General features: G+C 36.5%; 2 protein-coding genes across 2 annotated transcripts; both read right to left on the bottom strand.

The window, feature by feature from the left end:
* Positions 1-315: 315 nt before the first annotated feature.
* Positions 316-4,490, bottom strand: dnaja (DnaJ heat shock protein family (Hsp40) member A). Its single transcript, XM_038268697.1, has 8 exons — positions 4,333-4,490; positions 3,931-4,072; positions 1,993-2,167; positions 1,794-1,898; positions 1,482-1,709; positions 1,156-1,386; positions 970-1,070; positions 316-888 (listed from the first exon to the last, which is right to left on the bottom strand). The coding sequence occupies exons 2-8, from the start codon at positions 4,060-4,062 to the stop codon at positions 673-675; spliced, it is 1,188 nt and encodes a 395-aa protein (XP_038124625.1). The 5' UTR covers positions 4,063-4,072; positions 4,333-4,490; the 3' UTR covers positions 316-672.
* A 10,421-nt stretch (positions 4,491-14,911) lies between these two features.
* Positions 14,912-18,268, bottom strand: lrrc61 (leucine rich repeat containing 61). Its single transcript, XM_038268736.1, has 9 exons — positions 18,065-18,268; positions 17,106-17,201; positions 16,875-17,021; positions 16,725-16,785; positions 16,329-16,414; positions 16,180-16,245; positions 15,998-16,066; positions 15,745-15,870; positions 14,912-15,514 (listed from the first exon to the last, which is right to left on the bottom strand). The coding sequence occupies exons 1-9, from the start codon at positions 18,090-18,092 to the stop codon at positions 15,408-15,410; spliced, it is 786 nt and encodes a 261-aa protein (XP_038124664.1). The 5' UTR covers positions 18,093-18,268; the 3' UTR covers positions 14,912-15,407.
* Between the last annotated feature and the right edge of the window lie 1,322 nt (positions 18,269-19,590).

Consider the following 19,590-nt stretch of genomic DNA (forward strand, 5'->3'; position numbering starts at 1 on the left):
TTAACCTTCAGAGATATGGTTGGAATTTAGATGTTTAATTCTGTATGCAATAAATAACGTCATGCACATTTTTTAGTATAACTAAAATAAAGCAATTTTTCTTTAGGTGGCATAGGAAAATAAAAGCATTTTAGATTGAGTTATTGATCATCTTCAGGGAGCATAATAGGTTTTCTATGCTAATAGTCCGACTTGAAGGCAAGTTTCCTTTCTAAATGTTTTATCTAAACAAAGCTGGAATAGAGACCCGCCCAGTTTTGTGATTACGTCAATGTTTAGATGTGTCATTAAACTGTTAGAAACAAAAGAAAAAAATTTCCAGCTGAAGATTCCTATTCTTTATTAAAAGACCCAAAATGTGTTACAACGGAGGTTACCTTCACATAAAGCATTCAAATCGTCCTTTCTGGTTCTGAATGCAAAGAACGAGTGAGCCATTGGCCACAAATATATACATACAAAGAAAAGAAAAACAGAAGAAAAGAGTAGATCTTAAATACAGAATCATGGACACACAAAAAATATACAGTTTGTAAAACAGAAGACCAATTCTCCATGTCAAAATCAATAAAAAAATAAAAATAAAAAATAAACCTTGGCAGCTGTTTTGGTTCAACTCATGCTTTAAAGTCCTTTGCCTTGAGTCAACAGCAACTGGAACCTAAACTGTGATCACTGTGTCTGACATTGCACTCCGCTCCTTGGACCCTCCTCATCCTCCTCATAAGCCTCTCCTTGGTAGCGTTTTTGTTGGGAACCTAGATCCACCTCACAGAGGTCCACCTCCTCCATGTCGTCTGTGATCATCACATCCTCTCTGGGGGGCAGTAGTCTTTCCAACTGGAACATGAGATGCTCTGGGAGCCAGTGGTTTTCTGGGAACTCCACCTGAGAGGAGATACTATGATTAGCCACATGCCGAATAGATTTAGCCAACATTGTTGTAATGATTCGTGTTCAGACTCTCACCTGGAACTGAATGATGAGCATTCCCCTTTCATAGGGATCCCTGTGGATTGGCATGCCCTCATTCTGAACACATTTAATGTCGTTGTGCTTAATTACTTCACCTGTAAAAAGAAAAAAGATAGCTTAGCTATAAACTCAACAGCAACAATGCAGGTGAAGCTGGCTGGTCAGGCAGAGGTACAGTACCTGGATTCGTGCTGATAATAAGCGTTCTGTTATCCAAGGTCCGGACAGTCCTTCTGAAGCCACAAAGGGCTTCTGTCAGTTTGATGTCCATCTTCATTATCAGGTCGTTGCCTTGTCTCTGGAAAACCGGGTGCTCCCTCTGATCCAGAACAATGATGACGTCTCCTGGTTCTAGTCCTGGTTCCTGGTCGCCCTCACCATGAAATGTTATTTTCTGACCGTCTTTCATACCTGGAACAATTGAAACCTACGATTTAAACAGGTTCTTCATCTAAATTAGGCTGGATGTTCCTTTCTCTTGTGTATTCTAAGTCTGACCGTCTCACCTTTGTCGATGTGTACTTCTAGAATTTTCTTCTTGCGTTCCACTTTCTGTCCACTGCAGTTCTTGCAGCGGTCCTTTGAGCTGAACTTCTCCCCCTGGCCCTGACAGTCGCTGCACATACTCTGGATCTGCTGGATCATGCCCGGCCCTAGCTGTTGCACTCTGATTTGTATTCCTCTGCCTTTGCAGGTCGAGCACTTCTCCAGGGCCCCCTTTTTACCACCGTAACCTTTAAAATTAAACAAAGATACATTCATTTTCTGTCCAGCTAAGTTGGACTAAGTTTGTCGTTTTCATAAGATTTAACACCCACCATCACATTTCTCGCAAATCACATTCTTCTGAAGTCCAAGCTTCCTAGTTGAACCGTTGTACATCTCGTCCAGTGTGACAGCAAGCTGGTGGACAACATTCTTTCCTGCAGAACAAGGGGATAATGCAAATTAAAACCCAACATTTACAGCATACAGCATCCAAGGTACGAGCTCTTAGACTGTGAAATTGCATCTCACCTCGTCTCTCCCTCTGCATTCGGCCTCCACCTCCAAAGAACATGTCAAATATGTCCATTGGTGAAGATCCTGAGCTCATGCCTCCCTCTTTGATAGCTTGTTCCCCTCCTTGGTCATACAAGTCCCTCTTTTTTGGATCAGACAGCACCTCATATGCCTGAGAGATGACCTTGAACTGTTGGAACAGAAGAGAAACCATTAGGTGGCTTTTAGACTTTTAGGTATGAAGGTTAAATAAAATTAATTCTCATTTAATAAATATGACTTTTTTTATGTTAGTCTAAAGTTTTAAAACAACATTTATATTTCTGGAAGCTTAGATTGCTGTCAGCATTCACCTTTAATTTACTGCTGCAGGATCCTCTTTAATATTCCTACTGACTATTAAAAATGGTCAGATTCTTGTTAGTTATGAACATGCAGTAATTCTTTCAGCATACTGACTTTAATGTACTTAGGGATGAGGGGAAAAAAATCTTTGAATCAACTAAATGGTCTGATATTTGATGTTTTGATATCATATCATAAAGTTGATTTGGTGTATCTATATTATGCTACATTAGCAGGCATCAAGGTCCAACTTTCTTCAATGTAAATGACTAAAGATATGGATTTATGATGCTATTCATTTCACTGAGCCTGAAGCACTGGGGTCATGGAAGACTTTTTTGGATTTGAAATGGTGCAATTCTTCTTTGGGATACTTTATATTGATATTTGTCAATTTCTAACAACAACAGGGGTTATATAATCGTCCGATGGTCATAATCTTAATCTATTCCTAATACGACACAACATAGGTCCATAAGCAACAATATCTGGCCCCATATAAAGTACAACCCCCCCTCTTGTCACAATCTTCACTCACTGTAGCAGCAACGTCCACCTGTGTTTATTTTAGTACATATCATTTTCCTTCTGCTTTATAAGAACAGTAAAGTAAAAATAAGAGCTAGATGTATTTGGTGGCAAATAGTTAAGGTTATTTTAATACTTAAAAGCAGACCTGCATTAGGTGTGAATGACAGAGAGGGGTCAGTGGTATTTTAATAGCAAGCGATATTAAAATACGATATATGAAGTAGAAGAACAAACCAGGATGCCTTTAAGATCTCTGTGAAGGAAGCTTTTAAAAATGCTGGCAATCTGTTTTTTCCATTCTTCCAGCAGCTCTTCTTTCCTTTTTTTTTCTGAAATCCGCTTAATTACCTCTTTTTGGTATCCATTGTTGCTAAAACAGGATTACCCATAATTCCAAGTTGTATTGTAAAAAATAAAATACTCAAATACATACATTCTTTTAAGATCTTTATTGCCATTTGAAACATATTATATGAGTGCATTTTTTACCAACCGTCTAATGAACTATACAGTTATTAACATACTAAGTAAAAGTACCACTGTCTGCTTTGCTACTGGCGCCACTAGAAATCAGATCATAACTAAAAACATGGAAAAATAGGAATGGAAGTATTATATTACCATGCTTACACAGTCAATATTATGCTAAATACACAATCAAAAACCTAAATATGCAATCACAAGTTTTTTGTTTGAAATTGAAATATAGATTTTCTTTTTTCTTAAAAAATGCTTGAGGAACAATTCAGGGAAATCAACTAAATCACAACTTCTTAAGATTTAAATTGGATATAGATCATGCAAGGTGTTTGATTATGTTAAATAAACTAATTAATTAAAAAAAACGTTTAACAAAATCAGTTATATTTGATGTTAAATCTTAATATTTCCACCCCTGCTTGCTCTGCCTATAATCTCCTCCTGTTGATAGCAGAGCAGCAGCGCAGTGGATGGTTCCAGAATCTTCCAGCCCCTTTCCTTTTTATGGCAGCCGGTTTAAAACCGGCACGCGCTGCTCCACTGAGTGAACATTTCCACACATTTGAACAATCTCTACAATTTTGTTTTCTTCCTTACCTTTTCGCCTTCGTTGGGGTTCTTGTCAGGGTGGTATTTCAGTGCGAGTTTTCTGTAGGCTTTTTTAATTTCGTCCGCAGAGGCTTTCGGGCTGACACCCAGGAGATCATAGTAGCCAGTTTCTCGCACCATAGTGACTCAACTGTAAAAAAACAAATAGCTTAAATTAATTAAATGGACTAACGGCAGATTTTAGCATAAAAATAAATAAAATTAACTTTTTATGTATGTATTATTTAAATTTTTAAGTCAAAATTAGCTCTCTTATGGGTTATAAAGTATTAACCCTGACGTTAGAGAATATTATTTAATATGTGTATTATGCAGCTTGCTGTAAATTAATTTCCTTGCACCCTTTATATTTAAATAAAATTGCACTGGAAGGTATCCTACTTAGGCTACTTGCGGTGTTTCCTCGCTCTCGCCCTGAAGAAGCGCTCTTTGAAGTGAAGCTGTCGGAGGAGCGCGCGGCTCGCTCTTATAGCCGCGCGGCGTGCAGAAGTTTCTGGAGCCCTCAGAGCAGAAGCTCCCGGATGTGTCGTAGACTTTCGCCAGGGAGTCTAGAAAAGACTAGAGCAGAGGAAAAAAATAGGGGCGGCGCTCCCATACTTCCTTCTCCGATGACTTGACCTAATTCCCTTCTTCATATAAGGGGCAGTAGGTGAAGGTCTTACATAGAAATATTATGCAACATCCACGCGTGGGGAGGGGGATAGGCGGATAGTATTGCTCTTACATAACATAAAGAAGACATTTGGCAGAAAAAAGCTATAGAAACCTGTTTTTAGAAACGTCTGATAGGTCATGCTGCACTAAGGGGAGTGTAGGGGAGTGGCGGCATAGTGGTCAGGGCACAAGCATAACTTTCTGAAGGACTGGTGTTGACATGTCCCCACCAATAATTTCAATACTGATCCGATTTGACTGCTTTTGAAGGAGGATATCCACTAATGTAGCTGAAAGGGAAAACATCCAATTGTGTGCATACTAGGGAGGCATGGTATCTTGCAGTTGGCATCAGAATCGGCTTTTCATCCTTTTTTTATATATATTAATGTCTAACTGTCTATAAATATCTGTGTATTTTGTTTTTTTGTGTTCTAAACATTAGGAAAGCATTCAATAAATATGTGTGTGAGTTCATTTTTGCAAAATACAAACCCTATTGAAAGCGTTTGTGTCAAGTTACTGTAGATCCATCAGCCTCCACCCTAAGAGTGTCCCCACCAAGTTACACCCTTGGCTTATGGCATAGAGCTTGGAAACCTGAGGTTCTGATTTCGAGCCCCACTCCCACAAACTGCCACTGTGGGTCTCTGAGCAGTGACCCTTGACCCCCGATTGCTCCCCACAATGGAAGCCCACTGCTCCCCAAGGGGATGGGTTAAATGCAGAGATAAATTTATCCAATGTGAGATCAATAAAGTTCAATTATTGTATATTTTTCTGTCCTTTATAATAAAAACCAGAAGTCACTGAAAAAGAAAAACTGCAATTCAAATGTAACGTTTAAGTCATACATTAGTAATCCAATATGAAAAGTGTTTCCTATTTGCACGTTTGAAATCGAATTATTAAAGAGGAATAGTTAATTGCATGTGTTAGTTCATTATTAAATACTACATTAGAGAATGTATTTTCAAATCCTATTTCTTGGCAGGGAGAGTTTATATAGCACAACAGTTTTTTCTCCTATAATGTGAATGAACTCCAGTGACCAATTTCAGCAGCTGCTCATAGCGTAAAAGCTGCTTTTAGAGAACACCTGCAGGAAACGTCTCCCTACACTGCAAAAACAATATAGAAATAAGTAAAACAAAAAACAAAAAATCTTAAATTAAGTACATTTACTTAGATGATTTGCCAATAGAGTGAGTAATTTTACTCTTCAAATGATAATTAGATAGAATTGTCCTTGAAAAAAGACAATGCAATTGTTTTTTTTCTTATTTTAAATGTAAATCGTCTTGTTCCATTGGCAAAGTGTCTCATTTACCTCCACAATTATAGAAAAAATTCACTTATTTTAAGAAAAAATGACTTATTTAGATAAAAAAAATTTTGCGGTGTACGCATTTGTAAAATATGATTCTGTTTCTTTCTGGAACTTTCTAGAGCTGTTCTCATAAAAAAATAGAAAGACATTGATGTGGGGCCCATCCAAGGCCCATCAAAAAGCCGTCTGGACAAACACACCTTGGAAAATGAGGACAAAATTAGTTTGGTTTCCCAAGAAATTGAGCATGACGTTTTTTCCAGGGGCCCTGGTATGTCCCATTTGGGCCCCTCATGCATGTGTTCCTATGCTTTATGCTGTATTTAATCCTCATCTATAAAATCCAATGTGTTAACTGAGTATTATGTTTTGGGACAGAAATTATAATGTGAAAGGTAATCCAATATAATTCACAGCACTCTCAAATTCAGATTTGGTCATTTTAAAAAACATATTTTCCTTATTAGCAATATTACTCACTGTTTGGATTAGCCCAGCCAAGGTTTTGGCCTCAATCTAAAGGAGAATATGTAACAGGTTAAGGATTAGTTTAAAGACAAATAGACCTTACAAACTCAAAGACATAAGGCTGGTTTATGCTCAGAGACCAGGTTGTCTGTGTGAGCATTGCAGTTTACGCAGATATGCCCCCAGCCCCGCCCCTTCCACAGACACTTAGAGCACATTGCCCCCGGTGCTCTGGAAGGGGGTGCCTGTTTGGCTCTTCACAACCACTATTGAGCATTTTTCCTTTTGATAGACTTTACATGCTCAAGTGCACTCTCGCAAACAACTACAGGTGCTTTGTTCCAGGTACTCAGAGATTCACTTCCATACAGAAAGCCCATATTCTTATCTTCAGCTACCACAGTATATACGTCCGATTAAATAATACTACTTATACTTCAGTGATAGTATCTAGGTGTTATTTTATTTTATGTTTTGTACCATGTCCATTGGTTGTGTTGTTCTTTTTACTACTCTTTGCAGGTGATGAAGCAGATTGAAGATTTTTCATTGTTATCTCCCTTTCATCTCCTCTTTCTTTCATCTTTTCTCCTTTTTTTTACCTGATTTTCCTGTCCTTTTCTACTTACATAACAGTGTCCATATAATCTGTAAAACGGCTGCATAATTATAATAAAGCTAGTTATATGCATAAATCAAGCAGAAGACTATGGCAATAGCCGTACTGCTCCACTTGTGAAAGCAAAATATGTTGGGCTCCTTTTGGAATCAAGAAAATTATTGTTATTGCCACATTGACAGGACACCGTAAAAAAAAAAAAAAAGAAAAAAAAAAGAGCACATTGCCAATAATAAATCATAAAAAATACCAGCAGAAACATTCTAGCAGCTGTCCAGGAATGAAAAAGAATCACATTTAATCTTCAAATTCAAAATAAAAGCTTTCTTTTGTTGTCTTAAAATTAAAAGAAATCACAGGTCAATGCAGGACCAGCAGTTTCTGCAACAGCTTTTTCCCCGCTGCCATAAGACTGTTGAACTTTTGAAAACTCCGATCAAGTCACAAATCAAGACTCTGCATCACACTTTAAACATCATAATTGCACTACATCCCTTTAAATAGAATTCAGCTCAGTGTTTGACTGCATTTTCAACCTTCCACATCAATGCCTTTTGCACTATGTCTCTCCTACACTGTTTACATTTTGATCATATAAAAAATGACAATAAAGTTTGTTTAAATCTAAGCCTAAGGCCTTTTTACCATTGTGTTTGTTGGTTTCCATTCAAGCAAGAAAAAACTTCTTGGTAGACAGTGCAACTAAAAATTGATAGATATCCTGAAATGATAATAGTCAAAGTGTAGGCAGGGTGTAGAATATTTCTCTCTAACATTAACTTATGAGAGTAAGCACATTTTCCAACTTTTTGGTGGAGGTTTGAATTTTACAATACATATAGTGTCATGATGGGTTCACTGAAGGAGACCCAGTTATGCAGAACACCACTGACGGACACAAGGATGAAAAGTTGAACAGTTTATTAAAGCACAAAACACACAGAATGTACTGATTCTGGTTCGGGCCTGGGAACTGGTTCACCGGAGTCTGCGTGAGAGACAGCACAGTTAGTGACTGCTGACAGGGTTTGATTTCCACTGGTTCACTGATTGTACCTTGAGGGTTCTTCAGGTTAACCTTGGGAGAGTCACTGTTGGTTCTGGCGAAGGGTTTGTCAGCAGAGTCCGTTTGCTGCTTCAGCGTCTCACGTCTTAGCTTGAACAGACCTTGGCTTAGATTTCCCAGCTCTAGTCCTGAGCTGCTTGGGGGCTCTCTGTGAATCTTCAGGGTTTGGCTCAGAGGGTCGGCTCGGCAGGTTAGCTCTTCCAGAGATCTCACAGAGGAGGCACGGGTTTCCTGGAAAACAGAGACAGTAGTTAGAATCCAGACTGGATTCAAAGTCATGGAGATACACTGAGGATCTAGGCTTTAGCGCTGACCAACTGGAACAACACTGCGGCGTTGAGGCAAGGTGTGAAGACAGCTTATATAGTGGATTCTCTGATGATCTTTGACGAGCTGCAGCTGTGCAGGAGGCTCCCTCAGAGGATCCACGGCGGACTCTGCTGGAGAAAGATGGGATTTCTCCAGCTCCCAACATAGGCTATAGGGCCGGATCTATCAAAGGTTTGCGTGTATTAAAACGTGAGCTATTTCACTGCGCACGCTAAAAATGTACAAACTGATCTATCAACAGCGTGCTAAAAGGATTTGGTCTTTAAAACGTGCTAAATAGCGCCTCTTATCCATTTAGTACTTTTTCTGCTATGAATATGCAATATGGGGCGTTTTGTGGGATGGGGCGTTTTGTGGGAGGAGAACATGTAAATATATTAATTTAGCACTCGCAAAGTGATTTATTAAACCTGAAAGCAATTTTGCTAACGGTATCTGACTCTATATTTAACACGTTTCAAAAGAAGGTGCAAATGGTCTGTATGCGTAATTGCGCACACATGACAGCGGTTATTGTCGCAAGAAAGAGACATCGAAATGAAGCAAGGAGACGCAGAGAACGCATTTTTTCACTCCGTGTGAATATTTTTGGAATGAAGGAGGAAACGATCATCAAAACATATCGTTTATCCAGCATTGCCATTTTGAAGCTGCAATTCCAGTGATTTGCTCCTCACAGAGCGTCAGCTGTACTTGTTCCTCAATGCTGGTCAGAGGCATCTTATCTACTGTGCCCCCTCCTGTTTTGTTCGCAGATGTTTTGTTATATGCCAGTTTTTCTTTGGTTCGCCTTCTAATATCCTGGTATTCTTTTTACTTCATCCACTGTTCGCAAGGTTTCACCAACAGCGTTTACTTTATTACAGATTTGTTCACATATAGCGTTCCTCTGTGTGACAGGCACACTTCTTTGCTGTAGCTCACTTAAATGTTTGTTGGATTCATCCACCAACACCTCCATTTCCATGGGGTCGAATTTCCTTTTGCGCTTTCTGCTGTCCAAACTCACCATGCCGCAAACCACAAAACGCGCAAAACCATCATTTAAATAGGGTGTCTCCAACAGTTTTGCACCTGCCACCAGTTACGCAATCGCTCTTGTTAAATCACCCGCAAACCATGGTTCAGCCCCTCGCGCAAAATTCCAGTTTGCGAGCGCAAATTACTGCACGCAAAATTGGATCTTGATAAATCCGGCCCATAGTTGTTTATCAAAAACGCTATCACTACATATCACAAACAATATCAAACAGAAATTGAGTTTAGGTGAGTGCTTTTTTTAAACAACTGAACAAGCTGCATAGTTAAAGTTTTGAGGTATATTTTAAGAGAGTAATTTCTTGTTTAGGTATACAGTATCTTTATTTGCTCTCTTGCTTTGGTTATCCTGCTTGAACACCACAGGGTACAAGGTGTCCTCTGAATACAGTTTACTAACGACTGCAGTCACACAAAGCAGACAACTATCTGAGATATGCAGGTTAAACTCGTCTGGTTGGTTCATACTATCACTAAATGTATATTAAATTATATAAATATACATACATCAGACATAGTAGTTGGAGCTGCTTTGAGATAATTTTTAGTTCATGATTTTTTCATTTAATAAAAACATTTCTCTGTTTTAAAGAAACAGAAATAGAAAAAAATTAGGGGAAGTACTGACATTTTTAATAGGTAATTTTATACTATTAATAGGATATTGTTGTTTTCTCAGATTTCCCCCCAAAAAACCCCAAAACAAAAAAACAACAACAATCCACTCGACTTTGTTTCCAAGTTTGAAGACGTTTCGCTTTCCATCCAGGAAGCTATTTCAATTTTTTGGAATGACTATGACCTGGATGACTGAGAATCTCCTCCAGCAATTTCTCAGATGCAGTGACGTGCGGTGAGGTTCATAGCTGGTGAGGCACTGACGTCATCAGAATCAGATTTGCAAATAGATGCATAGATTGACAGCAGTTTACAGGTTATGTTTCACTTCTGCATCCTTACACATACAAACTGTAGCTCACAAAACACACATTTCCTTAAAAAACAAAACAAAATAAATGTTATTACTGTCTTACCTTTACTTATAAATGAATAGAAGTCCTCCTTATCTTCCTTCAGTTTTAAAAGTCTCTCTGTCTCAATGGAGATCACTGCCAGGGAAGAAAGCCTTCCTTGATCCGTCCTGTTCCTGCCTTATGTTTTCAGTCTCTTGAGCACCCCCTGCCATGAGGCAAGAGAACTGCCTGCCTCACCTCGAACTTGTTCTCTGCCGTTTATAATCGCTCATTACACGAAACACGTTACACAAACACAGTTGGTGACAAAAAGCTCTGTACATTATATACATAAGCCAAATTATTAGAAATAAGTTCACATATTACATTTGTTTAAACCATTTTATTGACGCCGTACAGCAACATGCTCTCTCCGCTTTGCAGCCAGCGCAGAGCCAGGGGTTGCGCAATCCAAGGTGAGGCAGAGCTCGCTGCTGCCTCACCGGCATCGCTTCCAAGCATTTGAATGGGAAAATAAGAAAATTCAGCGATTTTGAACAAATAAAAATCGAAATTGGTGAAGCTACATGAAAAATGAATATTTTTTAGTACAAACCACCGGATGAATATAACAATTTAAATTACTTTATGATTATATATTTTCTTTCTTTCCATGATGGCTGGTGAGGCACTGCCTCACCTGCCTCCCCTGACCGCACGTCACTGCTCAGATGTGTTTAAACTGAGCAAGCAGAGCAGTGCTTCAAGCCCACATTTTAATCATTTCTATGGCTTGAATATGCCACACTGAGGCGCTGTGGGGCAGCAGATATAGTTATTTTACTTTTCAGAGGTCTTCACATGATTCCTGATTGTAAAAGAAAGGTAGAGGATAGAGAACCTGCTGTAAATATAATGTAAATTATAAATAATTAATTTGGTTTGGAGACATTCCGTCCTAGCTTGGTACGTTAATAGTGGCAAGGAACCAAGCTTGGCACTGTTAACTAAGCTCGGTATGGATCGGTTTTCAGAGGGTAGTGTAAATGGAGCTATAGTGTACTGAATATAGAGGGGAAAAAATTGGCTTGTATATGTATTGATATATAGTATGCAAATATGTTTATAAATTATATATATATGATATAATAATGTATATGGTGCAGGTTGGTGTTAGTTAGTTACTATAACATTATATATATATATATATACAGTGATTATAAAATATGGTTATAAAATATCTTCTTCTGCAAGTATTTCTGATATGAAATGAGAAAAGAATCTCCATATAAAACATGAGTATCAATTTTGATTTAAGCATTAAACCAAATTTCTTTCACATATATTGAAAATATGTGAAAGAAATTATGAACAATAATTGGTTACTTAGCCGACAAATATGGTACTTTGGCTGATTTTAGTAACTCAATATTTATTTGAAAACGTAAAGAGGCTATATACTTTTTACTTTTCCCCCCCAACTTTTATTGTCATTACACTGTCAAAAGTACAAAACAATGAAATGAACTCTCTACATTTAACCCATCCCCTTGGGGAGCATTGCCATTGTGCAGCACCCGTGAAGCAGTCTGGGGTTAGGTGTCTTGCTCAGGGACCCAGAGTGGCAGTCTGTGGGAGCGGGGCTCAAACTCAGAACCTCAGGATTCTAAACTTTATGCCCTAACCACTCCCTATTTATAAGCTCCTTTTATTCTATGTCCTTGACTCTTTAACATGTGGCTTCTGTGAACTGTGAGCATTTTGAGTTTCCTCTGCGTCTTTGGTTAGAACCTTGAAGAAAAGTATGAACAACTTTAGAAAGAACATCTTATTAATAATACATGGACAACATATCTTTGACAGTCAATCACTTTTTTCTCCTGAATGGTGCTAAAACAGCAACTGAAAGAGACGCCTTCTCATTTAGGCACTTTAGTAAATCTATTTAAAAGAATTCAGTATTACAGCCAACAAGAAACATAAGTCATCATTTGGTAGATAAAAGAAGAGATACAGTTTGCAAGAGAACTTAAAGGGGTAAAAAAACAACCAAAAAGTAAAACAAGCAACCACCTTTAACAATGCAAAGACAGATTCAGCAATGGCTTGCGGTGGCAACCAAAAAAAAAAGAAAGTCGCCACTATCATAATCAAAAATAAGAACAAACAAAAACTGAAAACAAATATGAAATGATCACCTGGAAAGGCTGGTTTTAAATAATCAATTTTATGAGTAAAGGCATCCTATTTAAGTTTGACATGCTGCCGAACATTTTCACACAGGCACCTTTTAAATATTAAACTGGTCTCTTTTTCTTTCCTCTGAAAAACTACCTAAATTCTTCATGGCAATGATGCAACAAAAGTTTGGAGAAATTCTTCAGAGACTTTGGTCCATATTCACAAAAAGCAGCACATCCATTGAATTCAAATTGAATACTACTGGACTTAAGTTATGGTGATTGTGGAGCAACATCACAGTCATGTCAAAAACCAAATTCTTATCTTAATATTGTAGCTGAATTTGAGACAGTGGGACAAGACAATGTTTCTCCAAACTGTTATTTAAATTCTGCTTCACCAGTGAGAAGCGTAGCATCGGTTTCCTGTTCCTTGGTCATAGGTGTTTCTGTAGTTCATCTGTTATATGGTTCTGTATGTCGTGGTTTTAGGGAACGTAGTGTGGTATACCTGAATTGTAAAAGTTGCTGTTACTTTTCTATCTTCTCCAAGGCAATCTACCTGTTCTCTGAAAACTGCATTTTATTTTACATAGCTGATGCACCTTGAATAAGTTACTTATATTTTATTCCCACCTCCAATGCTCACTTTGAATTTCAGAAGGTCATCTTCACCTTGTCTAGAACTAAAATGTTCTTAAAAGCTGTCATGTGATCGGCTGTTTTAGTATTTATGTGAACAACCACTAAACAGGAGCATAAGAAATTGCCCATGAGTAAATATAGCTCATCTAATCTTTAAGACTTTGCCTTTTTCTATTTTAGACTATAATGGGAAGTTATCTAAAATATTATATTCTTACAGTCATGTCTATATAGAAATGACAAATAGCAAGCAAGTTTTGGCTATGAAAAAAGATGCTTTAGAATCCCACACTACAAGCAGCCTGACAGGTGCAAGCTTCAGAATATTGTAATATAGGTATAACAGTCGGCATTTTATAATTACAACCAGACAAAACTAACTTTCTGTGATTTGATTTAATCATTGCCACTGTTGAAAAAAACAACTTTTTTACCAGATTAATAATCCACAGAGAGAAAGTATTAAATCCCAAGCATGAAGAAAATTATCTTAAAATGAGCAAAAAACTGTTCAAGCATTGTTCTGTAGCAAATGTGTTAAGTAACAAAGTACAAATACTTTGTCACCTTACTTAAGTATAAATTTTGGCTATATCAATACTTTACTGGAGTAAATATTTTTTAGACAACTTTTTACTTCTAGTCCTTAAATTTTTTTTTAAATGATCTCTTTCTACTCCTTAAATATAAAAAATAGAGTTGATAGTTTAGTTTCATTTAAGTCCATTTTTGTTATGACCTGTTGGTAAAAATTAAAAACCATCAACATAATTTTTTTCTTCCAGACAATTTCTTTGTGGTTAGACTCGCTGCTGCACCAACTTGTTCGCCACTTACCAAAATAAATCGTTTTTCAACATGATGCAAAGTTACATTTGACACTATTACCATTACTTATGAAGCTAAGAAAATTAAGTATAGGGAAGTTATCACCCAGGAATGTGGAAAAATGTGCCTTTAATAGAGTAGTGCAGTAACCAGTGTAAGGTTTAAACATTCTTTCCTGCATTTCTTTTACTTTTATACTTTAGTTTTAAAAATGCTACCTTTACACTTTTACTTAGTAAATAGCTTAGTGGATACTAATAAAGTATTTTTAAACAGTAGGATTTATACTTCTACTTGAGTAATAAACATTTATACTTTTGACACCTCTGTGGAGTAGGAAAGCCTTCTAGTTATTTTTGCTTATCTATTTAGCACACAAGGCAACTGCAAGAATGAGGTTGCTATGGTAACCATAAGGAAGTAGCTATTTTAATAAGCATCGTAAGCCTTGAAAATCTATATCTATATATTTTTTTATCGTATTGAACGTAACTTATATCTGGAAAAAAGAATTTTGTGGACATTACAAGAGAAATTTATATATTATATATTTATGATGACTGTACCTCCTGTTATATTAGTTTAATAATCATTTGATTTCTATCAAAACAAACCATGTTACTCAGTAAACTAAACTTTTGGCAATTAAATCTTACCTATTCTGCACGGGCTTTAGCTTATTCCTAATGGCATTGAACAGTCTTCACCGGCAGGGGGCAGCATGGCATCGATTGTGGGATTCACCATGCTGGGCAACTGCTCGCCCAGTTATATGAACATATACATTTCCTTTTTAATTTATTTTAAATAAAAACACGGGGCAGTTTAAAACACACATTCACAGGCTTAAAATTTCAACAGGTCAGTTGCAAAGTCTTAAAAAAAAGAATAAGCAGTCAGAGCCACAACAATCATTCAAACTTTGCATAAACAGAAAAAAAAAACACAGTACAGAACACATTTACACTTTAAACTAACAACGTCATTAAAACTATCTGGAAATAAAGACAAATAAAATTCTTATAAGCAGCATAGCTTTCAGCATAATTTCAGGCTACAGCATTTTACAAAATGCTTACTGTGCAAGTTAAGACACCTTTCAAACAAACTGAGGGGTAGCAGTAGGAGTAAAGGTTTTCCAATCACCAACGCATTTTTCAATGCATAGGATGGATATGGTAACAGCGAAGTCCACACACAGCGGCACAGGGCATGTGTGTCAGGCAATGATATCTTTAAAGCATTTGGATACAGCATGGCTATTTAAAAGCTACAGTACATTTGTCATATACGTCATTAAAAAGCAACAAAGGCTGCTGAACGTTGCACAAAGGTGTGTACAAAATAGCCCTGTTCAGATGGCATATTGCTTTGGCTGCTTTTTCAAGCTCATGGATCTCTCAGTCTGGGAAATCACATGAGTGGCTCTGTTGTTCAGGAGTCTGCATTCATGAAGAACATCTGAAGGAAAAAACAAAAAGTAAATTGACATATTCATAAATTAGAATTCATTTTTTCACTGAATTAATTTCCAAGACAGTAACTGAAAAAGAGATTGCTTGAAAATAGCATGATCCATTTCTAAATAAACTATTTGATGCTTCCCTGACTTATTGAGATGCACTTGTATTTTTAGATTCAAAAGTATAAATCCGCAGAGATGATATATAGAATAACAGTGAACTGTTCACCATTGAACTGTTTGTAGGCTTCTTCAATAATGGCGTTGTTGGATCGCTTTATTTCCCAGTAACCTTCTTCTACCCATGGCTTGCAATCAGGATGTTCAATAAGCTGCCCGTTCTTGTATGAACCAGCTAATCATTCGGAGAAGAAAGATATATTAGGAAAAAAAAAAAAACACCAAATCAAAGATATATCCATGTAAGATTGATGTTGGTTGGTAACTACAAGCATGTTTGCTGCAGAGAAATAAAACCCCACCCTTTATAGTCTCATCAATGTCTTTGCATAACTGGTACAATTCACTTCCTCGTCCAACAACTCTCTCTCCTGTAATGGTAAACAAATAAACATACTCAGCCAAAACAAAGCAACAATTTTAACACTGTTATTAAAATAACACATTTGGGTTTAAGAATAAAGGGAAAATAAATCAATCTTACCATCCAGCACTTTGATGTTAGGGAACATCTCAAGTACAACAGTTCTGTATGAAGTGCTCCTGCACACTGGTAAAACCAAAGGCATATGAAAAACATTAATCACCGTTTTCCATTTACTGGAATCTCAAAAGAAAATTCTTAGAAATTACCTGGGTTACTGTAATTGTATGTGTTGTCCTTCAGACGTATGCTTTCTAGCTTTTTTAAAGGAACAAGGCAATGTAGGCTCTCAGTGCTGTTAAAAAAAAACACAAAATACATTTTTTTTGCAATCTACTTCCCCATAGAGCTCACAATGTAAACAAATGACATAGTCTTCATATCACAATTAAACAAATTCTGAGTTTATCCAGTAAATATGTGTCATAAAGGAATATCATGTCTGTTTTCAGACATTTTGAAACTACTATAGTGGCAGAAATCCAATTTATAACAAGATTTATCAACAATTAGAATCGGCCTTTAATGTCATTTTGGGTTTCCTCTTTTTACAATATTAATGCACAGTTTCATATATTAATAGGTAAATTTGTGACAAAACATACCTGGAAATAAAATTACCAGCTAAATTCAAATTTTGTACATTTTCACAGCTACGAAGTGGCTCTGGGAAAACAAACAAAAACAAAGAATATAAATCATTTTTACATGCTGTTTTAAAAAAAGGGAATTAAAATGAAGGAGTTTTGCTCTACCTATATTACAGATTCTGTTGGCCGACAAATTAAGCACAGACAGAAGCCGAAGAGACGCTAGAGGTCCAAGATTTGATATAATATTCCCTGATAGGTCCAGCCTCTCCAAATTTACACACTCGCCAATGCATCCGAGGTCATGTATACCTTAAAGGTATGAAGCAAAAACAATATTACAAACAATAACTAAATCAATATATATAGATTAAACTGTAGAATATTAATTCTTACCAAGACCCCTGAGTTTAAGAAACAGTATGGATTCCAAATCAAATTCTCCGGTTCGTGACTTTAGCAGCACAGCAGTTATCTTCTCACACTCTGCATCTGGAGGAATCACAAAACCAAATAAAACAAAGCATATTCTCTTTCTGTTCTTAAACATGCAGTGCAACAACAGATTCCTTATTCGTGACTCACTGCATAAGAAAATGCTAGAAGCACTGTTTGTTCTGGTAATAGTGGAGGAAAAAATTTTTATTCAAGCAGCTCTTTTTTTTTCCCCCTGACAACACACAGCATTTTCCCTGAAAGCTGCAAAGGAAAGGGTCACAGCAAACAGACAGATGTGCTGATGTGTTCACTGTTGTGTAATGTTATAATTCCAATGAGTAACAGCTCAGGGAGTTATATTTGCTTTAGTGTGCCTAAGGCAGTGTGAGTCCTACACATGAATTCACCTCACTTACTTAACCAGATATAATGATGATAGTGTCTGCTTATATTTATATTATCAGTATGTTTATTTTCCAAATATTTAGCTCAGTTGCAAATTGTTAGATAGGTGGATTACAAAGTTATAATGATACATAAAAAATATTGAGTGAAAGAAACATAGGAGCACCGCACATGTCTTGTGTTTTTAAAAAAATATGAGAAAAGTAACTTTTTTTCACGATTAGCTAAACAAAACATGCTAGCTATATTCAGGCTAGCAGAATGGGCGTTCCTATTGCAGCAGCTAGGAGAAATTATGATAATCATTAAATACATTTAAAAAAAAACATGGCGCGTGTTTCAATAAAAGAACAACAGTGACAATTTCTTCTTGACGAAACGAAGCCATAGACAGCAGACAAAAACACGCCGTTAGCTACATTTTATCTCGAGACACACAGTTAGCTTCGGTTAGCACATGATGCTAGCGGCTATCGCGGTTACATAGCAACAAGCTATCCGTTATAACTTACCCTGCTCCTTTTCTCGCTTACAGTCCATGCTGGGCAACTTTCACAGGGACAATGGAGAGAAAAGTCACGAAAGGTGACAGTTGAACCAGCGCAAAGCAAAACTGGAATTATTTAGGAAGTGTGAAATTATCATTTGTCCAGAGGTGGGATGTGGAGGCGTTCATTGGTGCAGTAATAACAGACAGGTGGATTAGAGACGGACGGACGGCAAAAAATATGGAACGAAGATAGGAAAGGAAGAAGATTATATGAAGTGCAAAAGTCAGTTCGAATTCGAAACATTAATGAAAGAAACAGAAGAGAAGAAATAATAGTTAGTAGATTAAGAATAGGTCATACCTACTTAAATGACATGCTTTATTTAATAGGGAGGAAAAATAGTGATAAATGTGAGAAATGTGGTGAAAAAGAAAATGCAGAACACATATTGATGAACTGTAAGTTATATGAACACGAAAGGGAAAAATTAAAGAGAATAGTTAGAAGTATAGGGCATGAATGGAATCTTAAAGGAATATTAGGAAATGAAGGAAACATAACAGATATTCATAAACTAAGGAAAGCATTGTTTATGTATCTTAAGAATACAAAATTAAAAAATAGAATCTAATAGATGTGAAGTAACGCTGCTACACACTCATGTACAGTAGGTGGCGGTATGCACCTTAAAGTTGCTTGTGATCCGCCATAATAGAAGAGAAGAAGAAGAAGAGACGGACGGACATGGCAGCAGTCTCTGCAGCTCAGTGGAAAATAAAGACAGGATTATTATTATTATTGAGCAGCAGGGACTTTAAATCAAAGTTTTTCTTTCCTTTAAGTGCAACAGGCTCTTTAATAAGATTTGAAGTTTCTTAAAATCATCTCAGATGATTATGAAGCTGATTCTAATAATTACTGTTGTTAAACTGCTAAAATGATCACTGAAAAATGCTTTTAAAAATACGGTTTAAGCCAATTTTTTTATTCATGGAAATCTGTCTGTTTTATCAATATCTATATACCTGTGTTTATTTCAGTGGTGGTTCTAGCTTAGACAATCATAAGGACAACAGAACTGGTCCTGTATCATATAAGTGAAAAATCAATATTTCAGTGTTGCTAGTTCTTTCTTTTTTTTTTTTTTTTTTTTTACTTTTTTTTAGTGTAAGCAAATTATTAAAACATATTTCACTGTAATACAAACTGCCACTTATAGTAAAGTGAGTGAAAAGCATTTTGACCATCCCTGACTATGAACTTTTTTCATAGATTTAGACATTGCTATTAAATCTCTAATAAACCAGAACATGTAACCATTAGAAATATAATTATTTTACCCTAAAAATATTTTTTTATAATAAGACAATAAGGAAGAAACAGCCAAGCAGAAGTTGGGTCAATTAGGTTGAACTAAGTATCTCATATTAAGATGAATTATGCATTTTTTTTTTTCCACTTAACTCAATTTTGGGTACAATTCTAATTCTAATGGAGTTTTACTTATCAAGGTATCAAGTTGATATGTTGTTAAACATTTTCTCTGA

This window comes from Cyprinodon tularosa, unplaced genomic scaffold (assembly GCF_016077235.1).
Source record: "Cyprinodon tularosa strain WSP-4 unplaced genomic scaffold, ASM1607723v1 ctg71, whole genome shotgun sequence".
NCBI classification, from domain to species: domain Eukaryota; kingdom Metazoa; phylum Chordata; class Actinopteri; order Cyprinodontiformes; family Cyprinodontidae; genus Cyprinodon; species Cyprinodon tularosa.

Bases quoted from the DNA above. Each gene is read 5' to 3' on its own strand.
- dnaja (XM_038268697.1), bottom strand. From the start codon at position 4,062: ATGGTGCGAGAAACTGGCTACTATGATCTCCTGGGTGTCAGCCCGAAA. The intron at 2,168-3,930 runs GTAAGGAAGAAA...CTGTTCCAACAG, and splicing joins ACCCCAACGAAGGCGAAAAG to TTCAAGGTCATCTCTCAGGC. The intron at 1,710-1,793 runs GTGGGTGTTAAA...TTAATTTTAAAG, and splicing joins GATTTGCGAGAAATGTGATG to GTTACGGTGGTAAAAAGGGG.
- lrrc61 (XM_038268736.1), bottom strand. From the start codon at position 18,092: ATGGACTGTAAGCGAGAAAAGGAGCAGG. The intron at 17,202-18,064 runs GTAAGTTATAAC...TGATTCCTCCAG, and splicing joins TAAGCGAGAAAAGGAGCAGG to ATGCAGAGTGTGAGAAGATA. The intron at 17,022-17,105 runs GTAAGAATTAAT...CATACCTTTAAG, and splicing joins TCTTAAACTCAGGGGTCTTG to GTATACATGACCTCGGATGC.